Source organism: Lissotriton vulgaris, chromosome 1_1 (assembly GCF_964263255.1).
Source record: "Lissotriton vulgaris chromosome 1_1, aLisVul1.2, whole genome shotgun sequence".
Lineage (NCBI taxonomy): Eukaryota > Metazoa > Chordata > Amphibia > Caudata > Salamandridae > Lissotriton > Lissotriton vulgaris.
The window spans coordinates 587,931,448-587,948,974 of record NC_141685.1 but is presented as its reverse complement, the minus strand read 5'-3'; the positions used below and the strand labels follow the sequence as shown (position 1 = coordinate 587,948,974).

The following is a 17,527-nucleotide window of genomic DNA, read 5'->3' as shown; positions in this document are numbered from 1 at the left end:
GAGTCACGGAAGACTAGGCAGAGGCGTGGAACTCTGCAGTCATCCCACTCAGGTCTGCCTTCTTTTGAAGTAACACAAAAAGAAAATAGATTGTGTGTGTTAAACCTAATATGAGTTGAACTAAGAAATTATACATTTATTCATCATTGATGTAATTTAATATACTCACATGCTCCACTGGATTGGTGATTACAAAATCAGTTGTTTTCTCTGTCAGGATTTCTGGAAGACTTTCTTAGAAGCAGCCAATTTTTACTTCAGTGATCTTTTCTTATATAAAATATCACAAACAAAACCTGAGGGCTGCAGAAGTCTCTTGTCAGAATCGGGTACTTTCTCTGTGTTATTTAATGAAAGCCAATAGGACAATTAAGTGTGTCTTATTTCTGTCAAAATTTGATAGGCAGCAGCTTATTTTGTAATAGGCTTTTCACCATTATGGAGACACACAATAGGTAACTGCATTCTAAATATCATTTTTATAGTTCTTTATTGTACATTTTCTACTCATACCACCAGAAGTGATGAACCCACTTTGGTTCATCTACTAAAGTAACACCAGATTTCCCAATCTTTACCTTACATCAATATTTAAAACATAAAAAGGCCTCTGATGCATAAATGTGGTTATGTCTAAGGTTAGTATAGCCATTCGCTCTGAAGCATTACCATTTGCATACATTTTCCAACAGGATCTTTATAATCCTATGTGTATGGAGTCTCTACATTTTAGAAAATTCTCATCCTTATATTATGATGCCTCACACTACTGACCTGACAGTTTTGCATGCAGGGTTTCTGCCCTTTTTCCACAAAGGTCTGCTTTACTTAAGATAAGGTTTGTGACAAAGACCAAAAATATGAATTTAGAGAGAACAAACTGTGTTTTATGGTAATTGTTACAAAGTAACATATTGATTCTCATGGCCAGAGCTTTATAGGCTCAGACACATTAACAAATCTAAAGGTTTCCCTCCTTGAGAATGGTAAAAGTGCTGTTGGAGTACACATCACGTAAAGAGTGTGTCTACTTCACTGACACTCTGTCACGTATTATCCTTTACACATTATGAAAATAAAACTTTAAATTAAAATGTGTTGCTTCTTATGAGGTACATTGAGTATGTCATCTAAATCTTTTTAATAGTAGTTGAATATTTATAGCACCTGGTGATTTGGTTGTAGTTGTTGCACTAAAGATAGATGAGTTGGACAAGTATTGCTTGTTAAATGTCAGCCATCCTGATATCCTCTCACACAGATGAAGAAATAACTGGGCAGGAAGGTGCCTCTTTAGTAACTACATAACCCACAGCGTCTTCTAGGTATCAAGCTATTTATCAGTACAAATACATGCATTTTATACAAATGCAAATGTACATCACCGGATACTGGTGATGTGTTTTCAAGCTAGATATTTCAATAGATATATTATGTTTCTCTCTGTAGGTTCAGGAAATTCTTCTGCAGATCTTTATGGACCGCCGAGTTCGTACTGAAGTCCGGATGATGGCCTCTGTGGTTCTGTTTGAAACCAAGCCTGGTCTCGCCTTAGTGACAACCATCGCCAACATTGCATCAAAGGAGGTCAAAGTGAACCTACAACTGGCAAGTTTCGTATATTCACAGATGAAGGCCTTGTCCAGAAACCGTGTCCCATCGCTCCATCAAGTGTAAGCATCAAAGTGGAAGGTTATGTTATGGATAGAAACTTATAATAAAATATGATCATATATGCCAACTCATCTGTAAGAAAACCTCAATGATGAGAGTTAACATAATTTCTTTTAGAGCTGCTGCTTGCAGTGTTGCTGTAAAGATGTTGAACCCCATGCTCGACAGAATGAGCTATCGTTACAGCAAAGCTTTACATGTCGGGTCATTTCAACGTAAGTACATAAAATGCTAACCAGATACTTGACCGCTTTTCCAAATGTTTTGACTGTCTGACTACACCTTTCCTAAACACTCCCAGCTATGAAGTAGCCCATACAAATGCATAATGCAAAAAAATATATAGTTGACCTTTGAAGTTCCATAGGATTATGACTACAGTTAAGTAATAGTGTTCATGTTAGATAAATGCAAGTAAATCACAATTATCATAATATTTTTCCTCCAAATTATCAAAAGTCAGCCGCATTTTTACTGATATTTTGAAATTATAGAAAGCTTCTACCCTCACTCATTATCATGATTGCCTTCAGTACTAAATATTAGTTCACTAACACAAACACAGGACAACAAAATACTCCTTTATTTTTAAATGCCTACCCTCCGTGTGGACAGGAGGAAGACAGTGTGCGGGTGATACCAGGAGTACATCAAGAATCTATGATGTGGAGATCTGAAGGAAACCAAATTGAAAGAAAAAGAACTCTTAGCTTTTGAATGGAAAGTCAAATTAGTGTTTGAAGACTCCTTGAACTAGTGAGTGCGCATCACATGTTTGGTGGTGACACAGACAAGAGATATTCGAATTAAAATGTGGTGGGATATGAAATACCTAGACAGATGCAATCAATATTTTATGGTTTTACCTATTTCCACACAGTGCTAAGGTGGTAAACATTGACTGCCATTGGATCAGAATGAGATATCATTCAGAATGTGCCTATAAAGACGAGCTTGTTGTGAACGTGCATTTCCAAATTGTGTTCCTCATGGAATTCGCCTCTATTGACATTTATATGAATTGCAAAAGTGATGTGTGCCTCACTTGACCAAAAGCTCATTCCTCATAACCCAACATGGATGATCCACATTGTTCGGTGGTTATCAGAAGTGAAATATGGGCCTTCTGCGCATGTATAATCTGAGAACATTTTCTCCGAATCTTTTACATATTTCAAGGTCAACGCATTTTACCCTGATGGGATGAAATGTTATTATTAAGTGCAAATGTCCCGGAAATGTAGAATCTTGACGAGCGTCTTAAGTTTCCACAATAAAGCAGCAGGAAGATGAACCATCTATGCCATTTTTTACAAGAGCATGTGTTTATTCTTTTACTATAGATGCACTTATGGCTGGAGCAACTGCAGATGTCTTTATCATGAACAGCGCAAACACAATGTTCCCTGTGTTCCTCCTTGCCAAAACCCGAGGGTACATCATCGGTGCAGAGGCTGATATTCTTGAGGTAAAGACTGCTAGTTTGCCATGGTAAATGACCCCACTTCTAGACCAGTAAATAAAGAATGGATGATTTGTAATTTTAACCAAAGCACTGAAACCTTCAAACCACCACTCTGACCCTTTACCTGCAAATGTCTTGATTGCGATGAAGAAGTCTATGCTTCCACCTTGGGCCAAGATATTCAATGCCTCCATACTTCAAGGCAAGATCCCTGATTGCCTAAAGATGGGCCAGCTAACTCCTATTTTTAAAAAACCCAAGGCTGACCACAAGGACCTCAACATTTTCCTCCCAATCACCAACATTCTGACTCTGGCGATGCTAATCGATAAATGTGTCTATGTGCAACTGTGCAACCACATAGACCAATTCCATTTCCTTGACCAATTCCAATCTAGCTTCCCTCTGGGTCACAGCACTGAAACAGCCATTATGAACATGTTAAAAATGCTGTATAATAGCTAATCTTGCCTTCTAATCCTCCTCAATCTCTCATCAGCTTTTGATACTGTCAAACATGACAGGCTCCTAGAACACAGGATGGGTCTGTCTAGGTCTGTTTCAAACTGATTCACATCATTTCACCACCAAAGGATACAAATAACTAAGGTCAATCAATCCCTGACCAAGTCCACACCGGTCACACTAGGGGTTCCACAGGGCTCCACTCTCTCAGCCACTCTCTTCAACCTGTTCATGGAGTCTTTGATTCAAATGTTGAAATCATCTAACATTCACTATCACATGTATGCCGATGACACCCAACTTGACCTGGCAATCACTTCCCTGCGGATATCAGGCCCTTCAACATATCTCATCTATTCACTCTCAAAAGGAATTCCTCCTAATTGCCCCACCCAAGCAATTTCCAATTATTGAAGAATATTTGAAACAACATACTGCTTTTAACTGCATGCCACACATCATATATTCTGCAAGCTCACTGGGAATAACACTAGATAAGAACCTAAACATGCCTTACAACATCAACATCGCTACCAGAGGAGCAAGTTCCAAATGAGCATTTTAAGGGTAATTCCACCCTTTGTTCCCACTGATGATTACCAGTCTGCTGTTCAAGCCCTAGTAATCTCCAGGCTAGACTATGGAAGTCCAACCCTTTGAGGTTTATTGAGATACAAGATGGCCTTAACTCTGCAGTAAGGCTCACCACAGGATCCAAAAGAAACAACCACATCTCACCAGATTTGAAATCTCAAAACTGGCACCCATGTGAGGCTAGGATTCAGCTACACATTTCCTGCATAACCCACAAAGCCCTACAGTTCAACACCCCACTGTACATTGCACAAAAACTGGATTTATCTTTTGTCTGTAGGCCCTCTAGAAGCACCAGTGTTTTTTTGTTGAAACTACAGAAATTTCATAAAAAGAAAACCAACAACTGTGCCTTCTCGGGCATTGCCCTGAGAATTTGGAACTCCCTGCCCCCCGAAATCAGACTGAATCCCTCACCTGTGGCTTTCAAAAAAGAAGTTGAAGCCTTGCTGATGAATACTTTTATAAACTAGAATTCACAAACTCTACTCCTGCACCACGTTATGGGGCATGCTTTTCACCAATCTTTGCAACTTCCTAACAATGCTCCTGTTTGTTTTCATACTTGCATTGTCCTTCAGGGGAAATCAATACCCTCTCCTTGACTATGCGACAGCTAGTTTCGTTCTTGAATTTGTTGTTTAATTTGATCCACTTGTTTTCTTTCCCTGACTATATGTAAAGTGCTCTGATACCTTCTTGCGTCATGTTCATGCCATATAAAACTGTATAAATAAAATAAATAAAGGTACATATAGTAAAGTGTGTATCAGGAGATGGGAGAAACCTTGCAAACCAAAAGCCAACTGTCATGCTGCTGTAAGGGAATAATTATTGCAGTTCATAATATACCAAATCAGTGATCAACATGTTCCTAACTGATACATCACCTCTCTATACAGAAACTTACATTTTAATACTTGTTACTAGATTGCTGTCCGAGCTGAAGGTCTGGAGCAAACTCTCAGGAAACAAAATACTCCATTTGCTGAATACCCAATGCGCAAGAAAATACAGCAGATTGTTAAAACGGTAAGGTATTCATTCACATTTGTTGAACTTAGAATTTGCATATTAGATTTAATGGCAGGATTTTCATAAATACCAGAGCACACCCATTTCTACTTCAGTCAGTAAATGCCTGACAAACATCGAACACACTCCCACCAAAAGTCTCCCACAAGTTCACACTATGTGCACTACTGCTAACATTAACCATTTCAGGTAGTCATGGAATCACACAAGAGTATTGCTTTGACAATATATTTTCCTAAAATGTGCCCAAAATATTTTGGGTCTGGTTTAGAGGTTGACAGCTATGTTAAAACCACTGATTCCTGTCAGATGTAAATCTACCACTAGCTGTGTTACTGCTGGTTGCAGTTGTGTGACTGCTGTCTGGATTCGCCGCATCTGCCATGAACCAGATAATTTTTTTTAAACGCAAACCTTTGTAGAATAATGTGTGGTAACAATACATTTTCATTTAAAAATTCCCAACTAAACTAAATTGTGCCCAACAATGTATATTAATTCAGTCTTTCATAGATATGCATCTCTTCTTTTGAGTAATAGTTATTCATTTTCTGATTAGGTACAAAGATGTAAAAAAACAGAGCAAGGATAGTAAATGTTGCTGCTAGAGTCATGAAGAAAAGCTATAGGAATTGACCTGTCTAATGATAACAAGCCTTTGGGGAAATACAGGTCTTTCTCTGTGCCTGAAACATCATTTTGTCTTGCTAGCATGTGTTAAGGCATTAAATAGACTAGGTGACTCAATTCTTTTTTGCAATATGAACAAAGCATTTAGGTGCAATTACCATGACCCATCTGAGTTTAAGACAGTTACATATAATTAAGCAAATTTAAATCTCACTTGGCTCATGAGGTACTTGTTTCTACCTTAGTAGCAGAGCCCCACCCATCAAAGAGATTACTGCCCTGTTGGTGAGTAGTGTATTGGTGAAAGTCCTACTGCTAACATGCCATGAGCCCCTTTGGAAAAGCTTAACTTCCAACCAACCACCATGCATTAGTGGCCTGGAAGCATTACTTGTGAAACAAGTCCCTAAAGTCGGGCCGTAGCAAATTAATAGCCTTGAAATGTAAACTGTTTGTACTCTGAGCATGGGAGATATTGAGTTCCCTGCATATGTCATTCCCTTTCATTGAAAGGCCCATCCTATGTGGGAGGCCAACAGAGGTATAGACCAAGTGTATAGACCAGGTGACCTATAGATTTTGTCTATACCACTGTTGGCCTCATACATAGTGTGTGGAAGGTGGGTGATCAGGTCATGAGTTTCCCATGCCTGAGCCTGCTTGAGGCACTGCTGTCTGAAACATAATGGTTGTCCCAACCCAAACTAAGGTGGAGGAACTTACATTTTTGTGGCACAGGACCATTGCCGAATTACAGCAGTATGATCATTCTGCCGAACTCTAGATGGCCAAAGGGTTCTCTGGCACTAGTGGGTAGATAGTTCAAGTATAGGTGCTCTTGCAACCTATTTATTTAATGTATGACTACTGCAGTGACAGACACATAGGACAATTGCATTAGGTAATGTGAAGGACTTCAATAAGTATCCTAGGAACCCTCTCTGATGTAGGGGCATCCAGAGAACCAACTTCTCCATGAGCAGATGAGCTCAATCAACATATGTTGGATGGGTGTTCTGAGAATCTAGAACACTCTCTCTCAGGGAGATGCAAACAAATTGAGAGAAGCAGATAAGAGTGTCACTTTCCTTCAGTTTTCAACAGGTTGCCGGAAGCCCAGGTGTACACTGATTCTGTGCACCACTGCTACTGGCTAGGATTTAAGTTAAAATAAGGGGCCAAGTGGAGTTAGTGCTGGTTGCATTCCTATTTGGCCCATGCCCTGGGCAAAGGTTTACTGGCTGATGTTTAGTCAGTGCCACCCCATCTGCATTCAAGAGCATTGCATCAAACACTCATAACTTAGTGAAGGTATTTTCACAAAGCATTTTGATTTGATAAAGCTGTTTTGTATTTCTTACTACTTGTGTTCCCTGTTTCCACAGCTGCTGGGCTTTAAGGCTCTGCCTGCAGATGCCCCATTGATCTCAGCTTACATCAAGATGTTTGGTCAGGAGATGGCCTTCCTTGACATTGACAAGGAATTTATTCAGACTGCCATTAAGGTAACCACAGCACAATTCTGCATTGTCACAGCTCTCTACAGCAGCAGTACCTCTCATTAAACGATCCTCTGTTTTTTTCACTTACCACAGGCTCTCAATGAACCAGCAGCAAGACACAGTATGGTGAAGACTATTATCAACAAACTTCTTAATGGTGTTGCAGGACAATATTCCCAACCGGTGTTGGCAGCTGAGGTTCGACAGATTGTTCCCACTTGTGTCGGTCTGCCCATGGAATTGAGCATATATTCTGCTGCTGTAGCGAATGCTGCTGTTAACAGTACGTTTCTAATAATAATTCATTGAATACTTTAAATGATGATGAGAACAACAGTCTAATATTGAGCTAGTGCTGCTCAGAAATGTGTGCCTGTTTTGAAAATTTTTACTAGGCCTGGGCGTAGTTTACGTAGCAGCACTACAAGTAGCTTCATGTAGTATACTTTGAACTTCACGTAATACACGTAGTCTGCATAGTGCAGCTGATGACACTGTGTACTTGTCTGCACTGTGAAAAAATTGCAAAATAATTGCAAATGGCATCCTGCACAGTGCCAGTTATGATAAAATAAGTATCTCTATCTTTATATGCTAAAGTGCATAAAATACTTTCACAAAAATAAAACTGAAAAATTAGCAAGCAGTGAGAGAGGTGATGATTTTAGGATCCTCCCTAACCTAGGGGGAGTACCAAACAGATGCCTTGAAAACAAAAAAGCACATCTTATTGAACGATTTGGTGGTGGTCCCATCCTCTTACGTCCACCCCAAGCACTGTTATTGGCAAAAGAACATTCCCAACCAAAGGCCCTGCAAAGCATTATAGGATAGGATTAGCAGTGGGCAGTGAATATTGTATAGTATCCAATATCAAAATAATTCTACAAAGAGCTGCAGTTCAACTGGTGGTTACTAAATGTCCCTGACGAGTCAAATGAAAATGCTTTATGAATGCTTTATGAAAGCGTTTATATGGTTTTGCATTTGACTCGTGAGGGACATCTAGTAACGACTAGTGGAACTGCAGCTTGATGTAAGAATAATTTCAATGCTTTGCATTTGTCTCGTGAGGGACATCTAGTAATACCTAGGTGAACTGCAGTCCCATAATGCTTTGCAGGGCCTTTGGTTGGGATTGTTTTTTGCCAATAACTCTGCTTGGGGTGGTCCTAAGAGGATGGGACCACCACTGAAGTTCAACAAAATGTGCTTTTTGTTTATGCTCTTTGTGTTCAAGGCATCTGCTTGGTCCTCCCCCTAGGTTAGGGGGAACCCCAAAATCATCAGCTCGTTCATTGCCTAATGTTTTCATTTTAAAAGTTCACTTTTGTGAAATTGGTTGTATGCTTTTAAGCATGTAAAATAGTTTTTTCAAAGTATATGAGGATGTTGTTGATTTACGCTATGTGATTAAGCACAGTTTTGGTACTGTGCTACGTGCAATTTGCGAAGTGCGAAACTTTGCATGCACCGTTAGCGTAGCGTAGTATTATGCCCAGGGTTAGTTTTTACGTGTTTATTTCAATACTAATCTTTCTTTTTGCAGCTGATGTGAAGGTGACTCCCTCTCCATCTTCAGATTTCAGCCTTGCTCAGCTTCTTGAGTCTAATATCCAAATTCACGCTGATGTAGCTCCAAGGTAAAATAAGTATACATTAGTTTATGCAATGAATACTGGCAGAAATGTAAGAGACAAAAATTACCATTGTTAATATCCAGGGTAACTGAAAATTCTGCATCTACATTTGAAAAATTTGCCATAATCCTAATAATTTTTTTTTATCCTAAAAAATCAGATATAACAGTTAGCCCCCAAATACTAGCCAAGAGTATTAGGTGCTGAGATGCCAGGTGGCTGCAATGAATGCTTCTGGTCAGTATATTTGCACCTAACTATGGGGCCGATTAGGATGGCGGTGAATCCGCATCTTCCGGGCCGGCGGACGCCACTGCCGGCCTGGAGGATGCGGATTCACCGCCGCGGCCACAGAAAACACCCACCACCAGATTAGGATGGCGGTGGGAATGCGATGGGACCAGCGGCAGGTCCGTCCGCCGCTGATTCGCGGGGTGTGGAGGGCTATTTGGTGGCGGTGTCTGCAAGACACAGTCAGCCAAATTACGATGTGTATTTAAACATGCTTTTCCACGGCGGCTTTTCCGCCATGGAAAAGCATGTGGTCTTTGGTGTTTGGGGGCCCCTAGGGTGTCGGGGGTGGTGGGTGCACATGGGTGGTACCTATGGTACCCCCCAGCAATTGCATGCACAAAGCGGTAGGCACCGCGCAGTGACTGCCGCTTTGTGCATGTAAATGTAAAACATGCATTTTTAACCTTACGGCGGGTGCTGCTTTAAGCAGCACCTGCCGCAAGGTTAAACATACAGGATGTGACCGCAAGGGTGGTGGTCACAACCTAATTGTACCGGAGGGACCGCCGCTGCCCCTGCGGACGGTCCCTTGACCTCGGGGGTGGCAGACGGACGCAGGTCTGTCCGCCATCCTAATAGGCCCCTATGTCTTTTATCAGTTAAATTCAATGAAATTGGGGAAAACTGTGTACTCATAGAGCTCATGGCAGACTTATGTGGGATTTAACATGCCCATTTTCCACCTGCTTTAACCAAGTGGAAAATCAGTGCTAGGAGGCTGGTGAAGGGCAGGGATGGAAAGAGGAGTGGACAGATGATGGGGGGATGTTATTTGATGTGGGGAATGTTGCATGCTCCCCCTTGACCTGGCAGAAGGTCAGGTGTGGGAGACAAGGGCAGTGCTGCACTGCAGCCCTTTCCCAGTGTGAGTTTACTGACTTACTTGTAGCTTATTGTTTAATGTTTGTATTCAATAAAATATTTACAACAAGGGGTGGTGAGGGACAGAGTCTCTGAATTAAACAGAATACTCTCACCCAGTCAAGAGATCAGGGCTAGATCCAACACCGTTTTTTAGCTCACTGCACCATCCCAGTTTCAGAACCTGGCTGTATGCAAATTAGTCTGTTCCTGTCCCAGTGCATGATGGGAACAGGGCAAACCAAACTACAAAAGCCAATTCTTACACTGGGAAGGAAACAAGCTACCGGGGACCGGTTTCTGGCATTTCAGCCTCTTCGGCCCGGCTTGCTTGAATCCTGATGGTGCAATGAGCAAGGGACTCACATCTGAGTATACCCTTCCACGCTTAGGGTGGACAAAAATATTTACAACAAGGGGTGGTGAGGGACAGAGTCTCTGAATTAAACAGAATACTCTCACCCAGTCAAGAGATCAGGGCTAGATCCAACACCGTTTTTTAGCTCACTGCACCATCCCAGTTTCAGAACCTGGCTGTATGCAAATTAGTCTGTTCCTGTCCCAGTGCATGATGGGAACAGGGCAAACCAAACTACAAAAGCCAATTCTTACACTGGGAAGGAAACAAGCTACCGGGGACCGGTTTCTGGCATTTCAGCCTCTTCGGCCCGGCTTGCTTGAATCCTGATGGTGCAATGAGCAAGGGACTCACATCTGAGTATACCCTTCCACGCTTAGGGTGGACAAAAATATTTACAACAAGGGGTGGTGAGGGACAGAGTCTCTGAATTAAACAGAATACTCTCACCCAGTCAAGAGATCAGGGCTAGATCCAACACCGTTTTTTAGCTCACTGCACCATCCCAGTTTCAGAACCTGGCTGTATGCAAATTAGTCTGTTCCTGTCCCAGTGCATGATGGGAACAGGGCAAACCAAACTACAAAAGCCAATTCTTACACTGGGAAGGAAACAAGCTACCGGGGACCGGTTTCTGGCATTTCAGCCTCTTCGGCCCGGCTTGCTTGAATCCTGATGGTGCAATGAGCAAGGGACTCACATCTGAGTATACCCTTCCACGCTTAGGGTGGACAAAAATATTTACAACAAGGGGTGGTGAGGGACAGAGTCTCTGAATTAAACAGAATACTCTCACCCAGTCAAGAGATCAGGGCTAGATCCAACACCGTTTTTTAGCTCACTGCACCATCCCAGTTTCAGAACCTGGCTGTATGCAAATTAGTCTGTTCCTGTCCCAGTGCATGATGGGAACAGGGCAAACCAAACTACAAAAGCCAATTCTTACACTGGGAAGGAAACAAGCTACCGGGGACCGGTTTCTGGCATTTCAGCCTCTTCGGCCCGGCTTGCTTGAATCCTGATGGTGCAATGAGCAAGGGACTCACATCTGAGTATACCCTTCCACGCTTAGGGTGGACAAAAATATTTACAACAAGGGGTGGTGAGGGACAGAGTCTCTGAATTAAACAGAATACTCTCACCCAGTCAAGAGATCAGGGCTAGATCCAACACCGTTTTTTAGCTCACTGCACCATCCCAGTTTCAGAACCTGGCTGTATGCAAATTAGTCTGTTCCTGTCCCAGTGCATGATGGGAACAGGGCAAACCAAACTACAAAAGCCAATTCTTACACTGGGAAGGAAACAAGCTACCGGGGACCGGTTTCTGGCATTTCAGCCTCTTCGGCCCGGCTTGCTTGAATCCTGATGGTGCAATGAGCAAGGGACTCACATCTGAGTGTACCCTTCCACGCTTAGGGTGGACAAAAATATTTACAACAAGGGGTGGTGAGGGGTGGTGAGGGACAGAGTCTGTTCATCACCACCCCCTTTTGTAAATCGATTTTGGCCACTATAGGTGTGGCAGGGTATACTCAGACATGAGTCCCTTTCTCACTGCTCCATCAGGATTCAAGCAAGCCGGGCCGAAGAGGCTGAAATGCCAGAAACCGGTCCCCGGTAGCTTGTCTCCTTTCTGGTAAAGAATTGGCTTGGTAGTTTAGTCTGCCCTGTTCCCATGATGCACTGGGCCAGGGACAGACTGATTTGCATATAGCCAGGTTCTGAGCTGGGATGGGGCAGTGAGATAAATAACGGTGATGGATCAAGCCCTGATCTTTGGACTGGGTAAGAGTGGTCTGCTCAATTCAGACACTCTGTTCATCACCACCCCCTTTTGTAAATCGATTTTGGCCACTATAGGTGTGGCAGGGTATACTCAGACATGAGTCCCTTTCTCACTGCTCCATCAGGATTCAAGCAAGCCGGGCCGAAGAGGCTGAAATGCCAGAAACCGGTCCCCGGTAGCTTGTCTCCTTTCTGGTAAAGAATTGGCTTGGTAGTTTAGTCTGCCCTGTTCCCATGATGCACTGGGCCAGGGACAGACTGATTTGCATATAGCCAGGTTCTGAGCTGGGATGGGGCAGTGAGATAAATAACGGTGATGGATCAAGCCCTGATCTTTGGACTGGGTAAGAGTGGTCTGCTCAATTCAGACACTCTGTTCATCACCACCCCCTTTGTAAATCGATTTTGGCCACTATAGGTGTGGCAGGGTATACTCAGACATGAGTCCCTTTCTCACTGCTCCATCAGGATTCAAGCAAGCCGGGCCGAAGAGGCTGAAATGCCAGAAACCGGTCCCCGGTAGCTTGTCTCCTTTCTGGTAAAGAATTGGCTTGGTAGTTTAGTCTGCCCTGTTCCCATGATGCACTGGGCCAGGGACAGACTGATTTGCATATAGCCAGGTTCTGAGCTGGGATGGGGCAGTGAGATAAATAACGGTGATGGATCAAGCCCTGATCTTTGGACTGGGTAAGAGTGGTCTGCTCAATTCAGACACTCTGTTCATCACCACCCCCTTTTGTAAATGTATTCAATAAAAAGCAGGAGATACAATCTTTAATTAATAAAGCTTTGGTTGCTACCAGATGACTTAATATAGTGTATGTCTCTTAGAAAGAGTGTGGTTCAGCCTTACCTGATTTCCACTTTAAACACAACATTTTTTCAGCTGTACGTTGTTTATTAAACAAGAGGGAATTCTGAAAGGCCTTTTGTGTATGAGAACTTACAACAAGTCCTGAGCACTGAAAAAAACAAGCCCCACTTTTTCAGGATTACAGGAAATACAGGGATGTGTTCAAGGTTAGGACCCATACACTTTAATTAATATACATTGTGTATGTGTGTCTGTGTATCCCATTGCTGCACAAAAGCACTTTCAAATTGCTTTCCATACTCACAGGTTCTTCTAAAAAACCTTACACAGCCCTCGTGAAGTAGGAAAAAAATCAGAAACTAAAAACATGATATCCTGTATCCCACTTTCCTCTGATTTCTATAAACTGTGCAAATTTGAAGAGATTTACAATATTTGTCTTATACCAATGATATTGATGATAGCTTAAGGATTGTTTCAAATTTCTCGATTTGTTGAAACGGACAAGCAGAGAAAAGGGTATAGAAATTGTAGTAGGTATTACTTTTATTAACCAACTGCCTGACAAAATAGTCTTCACAACTGTGGGAGTGAAAGTGGGCCCACTAGGTCGGGATGATGAGTTAGTAGCCACAGGCATTTGATGCATGCTATTCCAAAGCTCCCACACAAATAGGCTCAGTGGATGCCATTGGCACAAGCAAAAAAGCTTCTTAAAAATATCCTAGCCTTGGGTTCTATGAGTTAGGTTCAAAGCGTACCCTAGGGGAATAAGGAAGATACAAAAACAGTGATTGAAAAAGCTGGAAACCTAAAAGAATAAATGGATATGTAGTTGTAATCTCTGCTTTGTTAACGATAGTATACTGTCCTTGCTAATTACACTTTAGAAAAAGAATAGAGGTGAAATATAGGAACATGTTTTAGAAGCAATTCAATGTGCGCAACACAATGATGGACTTTAGCAGAAGTTAAAAATGACTAACAATCTGTGTGGTCCTTGAGCATAACAGGTGCCAATGTCTAGGTCGATTCATGTACGACTGCAGTTTAATAAGACTTTGATTATTGGATCAGTGAGTGTAGTCATCACTGTAGTTGAAGCATAGCCAGCTTAATGGCGACAAAACAGAGATAATCCTCTTTAGGTTGAAGAGAGGTCTATTTATTCCATTGAAGAAAGTTTCCCTCACTGAGTGACTAGGATAGATCAAACTTAAGAATGAGCTGTAAGTAAGACAACAAATTGGCATTGTAGATTACAATATTTACTTCCAAGCAGAACTGTTAACATACTATATTTAGACTTTCAATGGCTCTTCACAAATATGATAACTTGCAAAGATAGAGGTTAATTCAATGACTCAAATTAGCCCATCAAATTAGTTTAAAGGTCTATGTATATGCATGAAACTCTACATGATACAGGGCTTAAATTCCTGACTGCCTCCTGGAACAGACAGGAACAATATGATCATCTGAAATTAACCTGTTGAATATCTTTAAATGCCAAGGACAGAAGACGGGGAAAGAAACCTCTCATTGCTGCAACCCAAAATGTGAATTGATATTCCTGCCATTAGAAGAGCTAGTACCCTAGAATTTGCTTCTTGGAAAAGTGTATCAAGAATCAAAATTACATGTGGATAGACATGTACTTTTTTTGGGCAAACCTTCATCAATTAGGATTCTGCATATGAACTTGAACAACCTTGTGAACTTAGAGTGAGATTTTTGTAGAGTAAATGCATCAGAGATGATGTTTAATAGTATCCAGCCAGTATTTGAAGTGCACCTGAGCCCTCACATCCCATTAACAAGAATTTTATATCAGCTGCACAGAACTTATATCATTATTTTGAAGTTTTTCTTTTTTAGTTGGTGAGAAAAGAGGTTCATATTTCTAAAATTATTATTATTATTATTATTAACGAATTTTGTACCGCGCACGGTTACCCAGAGGCATCCCAGCGCTTATAGAGAATCAGAGCAAGCTGCCTATGTGAAGCAGAACAGATTTAGAATTATTCTGGAAATAGATAAGTTTTCAAATGTTTCCTGAACCTGAGCAGGTTTGGTTCAGAGCGTAGTGAGAGTGGGAGGGAGTTCCAGGCGTGTGCAGTATGTATAGAAAAGCTCCTGCCACCTGAACGGGCTCTCCTAATTCTCTTTATCTGAAGGAGGTGTTTATTATCGGAGCGTAAGGCTCTGGTGGGCTTATAGGGCCGAATCATGTCCTTCAGAATAGCAGGTCCTTTCCCCTGAATGCTCTTGTGAGCAATACAGAGGGCTTTGAAGGTCACTCTCTCTTTGACCGGGAGCCAATGGAGTGCCTTTAGAGCGGGCCTGGCTGATTGCCTGGCCGGAACGTTCCGCAGCAGCCTGGCTGCCGCGTTCTGCACTTGTTGCAGGATTTTGAACGTTGATTCCGGTGCTCCGAGAAAGAGTGCATTACTGTAGTCCAGGCGTGAGATGATTAGACCTTGGACTAACAGCTTCCGGGAGAGTTCAGGTAAGAGGGGGAGAACCTTACGGGCCGAACGGAGCAGTCCATAACACACGCCAGCGATCTTCTTGGCGTGTGTCCTAAAGGACAGATCAGGCTCCAGCCAGACCCCCAGGCTCTTAATTTCCTTCTTTGGGTCAGGCGGAGTGCCCATACAGTTGGGCCAGCTGCTCGGCGAGAGGGCAAAGCTTGAGTGGCCCAAGATCATCAGCTCAGTTTTTGAGCCGTTCAATTTGAGCGATGACCTGGTCATCCAGTCAAACACCTCTCTTAGGCATGAATGGAGCGTTTCAGGCTGTTTCTCCAGCTGTGTCAGACCCACCACTAGCTGAGTGTCATCCGCATAGCTTATGGTCTTAAAGCCAAACGGAGACACCACACCCTCCAAGGGTGCCATATACACGTTAAATAACGTGGGGCTCAGGGATGAGCCCTGAGGCACCCCACAGTGAAGTGGAAAGGGAGGAGATTTTGCGTTGCCTTCCCAAACCTCGAAGGTACGCCCCTCCAGAAAAGAGGCCAGCCATTCCAGGGCCGCTCCTGTGACTCCTGTCTCTGCTAGGCGTTGTGTCAACACTCCATGGTTGACAGTATCGAAGGCCGCACTTAGGTCCAGGAGGATCACTGCCACTGACCCCCCTGTATCCAAAGTGCTTCTGGCCTCCTCTACAACTGCTAGCAGAGCCGTGTCGGTTCCATGACCCGGTCGGAATCCCGTCTGGGAGTCTCTCAACCGACCATTCTCCTCGAGAAAGTTGGACAGTTGGCGGTTAACCAGTTTCTCGGCAACCTTACTAATCCCTGGTAGCAAGGAGATGGGCCTGAAATTGGCTAAGTTCTGTGGATCTAAGCCAGGCTTCTTCAGAAGCGCTTTAACGACTGCGCTCTTCCAGTCTGGCGGTACCGTGCCATGAGCGAAGGAGAGATTGACCAAATCGGTCAAAGGCTCTCCTATCGATGGGGCAGCCTGCTTTAAATACCGCATTGGGACTGGGTCTCGAGGCGAGCCACTCTTCAAGCTCCCGAGGACCTTCAGTACTTCGCCTGAGGTTACGGGGCCAAAAGACGTCAATAAATTTTCCGACATGCTTAAGTCTTCAGACGGAGTCGGGGTTCCCATCACCGGAGGGAGAGAACTAATAATGGTGTCAATTTTATCTTTGAAGTAAGTGGCCAATTCCAGACATTTTTCCTGTGGTCTGTCGTGGACAAGAATGTGTGCTACACGGTAATCAAGCTTTATCAATAGCAGTTTATTGAGGTTGTAGCCAGCACACAAGCTTACTATGAATGTTGTCTGTCTCTAGGACCTTTTTTTAGCTATATTTGCTGATTGGGTTTTAGAATTGTGTCTTCCACATACATATTGATGGAGGCCGATGAATGGGACACTTTCAGTTTGTCCTGGTGGAGCATTAGCAGTGCACACACTCATCATTTTCCTATTTTTCAAAAGTAAAAACAAAACTACCATTCCCAGAATGAAATTGCAACATCATATGGCCACAAACCCTTATGATGACTCACAGTATATCTGTAATGGACAGTTAAGTGCATATTATCCCATTCACATTATAGTAGAAACTAGTGATAAGATACAACAACCCTAGGGTGGGTGTGTCATAAAAAGGTTGAAAGTTGGGGTGATGTGCCTAAGAGGGCCAAGATGGCAGTTGCACATTCAGAGTGCACCATGACCTCCTCCCAAATCTGCGGTCATCCTCTATTCCCAGCCACACTGACGACTCCCAATAATCGGAGGCCCAGGAAGAGGCTGACCGGGACAATGCACCAAAGGGACAACTGAGACACTGGCCAGGGGGCAGGCCAGTGGTATGGCTACCACATTCCGCAAAGCAGGACAGACATGGGAACAGCTGCAGCTCCAAGCGGAGAAAGTGC

General features: G+C 42.8%; 1 protein-coding gene across 1 annotated transcript in view; it reads left to right on the top strand.

The window, feature by feature from the left end:
* Nucleotides 1–17,527, top strand: part of LOC147747521 (vitellogenin-A2-like) — a 90,889-nt gene that overhangs the window by 27,185 nt on the left and 46,177 nt on the right. Inside the window, exons 12-18 of the mRNA XM_086953990.1 lie at nt 1,450–1,673; nt 1,792–1,889; nt 3,018–3,142; nt 5,129–5,230; nt 7,249–7,368; nt 7,459–7,648; nt 8,915–9,008. Of these exons, the coding sequence (XP_086810116.1) occupies nt 1,450–1,673; nt 1,792–1,889; nt 3,018–3,142; nt 5,129–5,230; nt 7,249–7,368; nt 7,459–7,648; nt 8,915–9,008 (953 nt within the window). The remainder of the gene's footprint in view (nt 1–1,449; nt 1,674–1,791; nt 1,890–3,017; nt 3,143–5,128; nt 5,231–7,248; nt 7,369–7,458; nt 7,649–8,914; nt 9,009–17,527) is intronic.